General features: G+C 18.2%; 1 protein-coding gene across 1 annotated transcript in view; it reads left to right on the forward strand.

Annotated features, from left to right (window-relative positions):
- LOC102671197 (phospholipase B1, membrane-associated-like) overlaps positions 1-4,135 on the forward strand; it is a 6,759-nt gene continuing 2,624 nt past the window's right edge. Inside the window, exons 1-4 of the mRNA XM_006608844.2 lie at positions 1-139; positions 1,722-1,808; positions 1,935-2,146; positions 3,388-3,567. Of these exons, the coding sequence (XP_006608907.1) occupies positions 1-139; positions 1,722-1,808; positions 1,935-2,146; positions 3,388-3,567 (618 nt within the window). The remainder of the gene's footprint in view (positions 140-1,721; positions 1,809-1,934; positions 2,147-3,387; positions 3,568-4,135) is intronic.

Below are 4,135 nucleotides of genomic sequence, written 5' to 3' on the forward strand. Positions count from 1 at the left end.
ATGATGAATAAATTAATGTGGTTGTGCTTTTTATTACAATTGTGGTGTATAATATGTGCGTCTCAAAAAACAGATTTAGACTCATCTATAAATTTAGAAATACTTCATATATTTCGTAATTGGATTACACGCAGTATCGGTATGTGTTCGAATAATTTTATTATTGAAAGTTGAAAGTTTTTTTCTTTTTGTTAAAAAAAAATTGATATATAAATCTACATTGCTTTGGAAAAGAATTGTGAAAGAAAGCAAATATTTGTGAAAATGATTAAAAAAAAAATGATTCTTCCTTAATATGATAGTTTAGAAAAATTTTACTAAAATTTTTGAAGTTTATAATGTGATGAAAATATTATATATGTATATTGTAAAATTATATATATTATATTATTAATATAATTTTACAATTCGAATTTCTTTTTTTTCAAATTAAATTTATCCTTTTAAAAATTGAATTCATTTTGTAGATATCTTAAAAAAAAAAATAACGCAATGTCATTTTGTTCTGATATTATTTGAAATTATTCGTGCGATCATTTTGCAAATTGTAATGGCATTCGGCCATTGATTGATTCTCTTTGAATAAATATTTTTTTAAAAATTAAATTTTATACAAAAAATATTTTAACTGGTTTTTCAAATCAAATTTGTAATTCTTTAAATCAAATTTTAAACTTTTGATAGATATTATTAATTATTCTATCACAATTGTTATTTATATATGACAAATATTTATTTTTATATTTATTATATATAAATACTAAATATTATATAAGTATTTATTATATATATTTATTTATATATGACATATATGATATAATTATTATATGAATATTAGATATATAGATGAGACAAAGAGATAAAAATATAAATTTATTTTGTTTTATCTAAAAATGAAAACAATATAATTTTATATTTTATCTATTAATAACTTTTTTAAAATTATATTACATGATTTGAATTTTTAGTACATATAAAAATATTATTAAAAATTTTAATTAACTAAAATCATTTTTTACAATTTGTTTATCTGACTTTGCAATATAATTTAAAAAATACATGTATTTTTATAATATATATAACATATATATTATATATATAACATATATATATATGTTATGATTTATACATTTGCACACGCATATACATATGTATGTATAGTTATATAGTTATAATAGTTATATAGCATAAGAGTTATATATATACATGTTAAAAATTTCATTGAAATCAGTTGATATAGAATAACAATTATCGAAAAATATAAAAATCTTAAAGAACTACAATTTACATTATTTTTAATTGTTTTATTAAATTATATTTATATTCGCTAATGTATATAAATTACAAGTGAAAGAAAAACATTTCACACATGATTTTAAATTTTGAAGAAATAAATTTATATTCGATTTTCTTTTTATTAAGATAATTTAAGAAAACAAATTTATAAACTTGATTTATAAAAAAATGAACTTGATCTATGAAAGAGTGAATTTGGTTTGAAAAAAAAAATTATCTGCAAAAGAATGAATTGGAAATGTAAAACTTATAGTTTTAGATATAGGGATATTTATTAAAAAAGATTGATAATATTAAATATTACCAAGTAATATCGTTTATTTATTTTATTAATTATTTGTTTAAAAATTATAGTTAAGATTCATCTTCCATTCCATTAGCAAAATTATGAATTATCAATAATTACATTTTTCTTTCCAAAAAAGGTATGAATGAAAGATTTGTAGCGCAGTTTGAAGGAAAAACTCAAGAAGAAATTTCAGCAGACATTCCATTTCCTTGTAATTTGACAGGTAGTTAAATAAATTTATTATTGTTATCATAATATTTATAAAATCATATTTTTAAATGTTATTTATTATTGTTATAATAATAATATATATTATATAATAATTTAATATTTTAAATCTAATTTTTAGACAGTAGATCTTCTATTGTTCCTAATTCAGTTCATCATTTGAGACCAGGAGACATAGATGTTATTGCTGCGATGGGTGATTCTTTGACAGCTGGCGTTGGAATTTTTGCAACTAATTTAATAGAATTATCTATTGAAAATAGAGGCGCATCATTTAGTATTGGTGGTGAAGGAACTTGGCGAACATATTTAACACTTCCGAATATCTTCAAAGTATGCTTATTGTTTATAGATTGATAATGATTGATAATATATAGAGTATCGGAAATATTAAAAATAATAGTGAATATATTTTTTTCATATCAAAGGAAATTTTAGATAAAAATTAAATTTTTGGTTTGATAAACAATTTATTTTAATTTTTTTCATAGATGATAGCTTTTTTTTTGGTTAATAAAAATCACAATATTTTTTAGTGAACCAATTGATTCAGCTTATCATATTTTATAAATATTAAATTATTCATATCAAGAAATTATTATTTTGAAATATTTATAATTATAATATTAATTTGAATTTTATAAAATTTATAAAAAAATTAATAAGAATATTTATAAGAATATTTATAAAAATATAAAACATCTTTCATAAATTCCAGACATCAAATGATGAAAAAATTTCATATACATATATTCTAATCTAACGCAATAATTTTAAGTTTGCATTAGATAAAATGATGATAAGTAAAAACCGTCCGTTTGATGTACTAGGTCAGATGTACTACAATATATTACAATATTGCTTACATAACGAATTCCTCAACGAAAAAACATAAACTTATATATTTTTAATGAATACAAAAAAGACAAAAAAATAATGAGAATTAATGAAAAAAAAAAATTTTCATTAATGAAAATTAATGATATTTAAATCAATTTTAATTTCATTGACCAATTAAAAAAAATTTGTCTCTATTTCTTTTGCATTAATATTGTTTATATAATTACTGAATTAAAAAAAAATAATAATCAATTTACATTTTAATCGTATCACCAGTAATATCACATTTTGTATTAAAAATCCATATAAGCATTTTTCTTTTCCATATTGTTATTGTATATAGATAATATTTTTATTCGCTATATTTTTATTTCTTCAAATAAAATTAAAATGAGATAGAAATAGGTCACATCACTTTCTGTTGCTCTTCATCTAATACAAACTTCAATTACTATATAATTCAATAAATAAATTTTAACTGATATTTTTATATATCAACTCTTGTATTTTTAGAATTTTGATTTTTCAAAATCAAAAATATCACGAATCTAATAATAGTCCTTATATAATTATATAGTATATATATGTATATAATATATATATATATGTATATAACAGATACACGAAGCGATTCAAAATTATTTCGAAATTATTTCAGTTTCTTGTTTTAGGTGCAACACATTGTATAATATATTTATTAAGTAGAAAAATTATAAAAAATTTTTCTTATATAGGAATTCAATCCCAAATTAATAGGCTATGCACTTAAAGATGGTCAAACTTCTGAATTATTTGCATCGCAATTAAACGTTGCTGAGATTGGTGCAATATCTAGAGATATACCATTCATGGCAAAATATTTAATCATTAGAATGAGACATGATACAAGAATAGATATTAACAAACATTGGAAGGTTTGTATTTTAAGTAGAATATTTATAATAAAATTTTATGAAAATCACTACTGTGAAATATTATATATAAATATTATATATATATATGTATATAAATTATATATACAAACTGCTTCAAAAACATAAATTGGAAATATCTAAAGTAATTTCAAGCAACATTTTCCTTTGCAAAATTGTTTTGTTAATAAATTATTAATAAGAAACATTAGTCAATCATTTAATTGAGCCATAACAGTAGTGTTAACTTATTGTTATTGATCGAGCATAAATATATATTTAAATAACATATGTTGAAAAAAAATGTGTTGAATATTATAATTTATTTATATTATGATATAATTCGATATAATTTTTTAATTGATAAAAAACTGTTTGTTACATTCTACATAATATAATATAATATAATATAATATAATATAATATAATGTAATGTAATATAATATAATATAATATAAATATAATATAATATAATACAATATAATTTAATATAATACAATATAATATAATATAATACAATATAATACAATATAATACAATATAATATAATATAATATAATATAATTTATAT

This window comes from Apis dorsata, unplaced genomic scaffold (assembly GCF_000469605.1).
Source record: "Apis dorsata unplaced genomic scaffold, Apis dorsata 1.3 scaffold_47, whole genome shotgun sequence".
Taxonomy (NCBI): domain Eukaryota; kingdom Metazoa; phylum Arthropoda; class Insecta; order Hymenoptera; family Apidae; genus Apis; species Apis dorsata.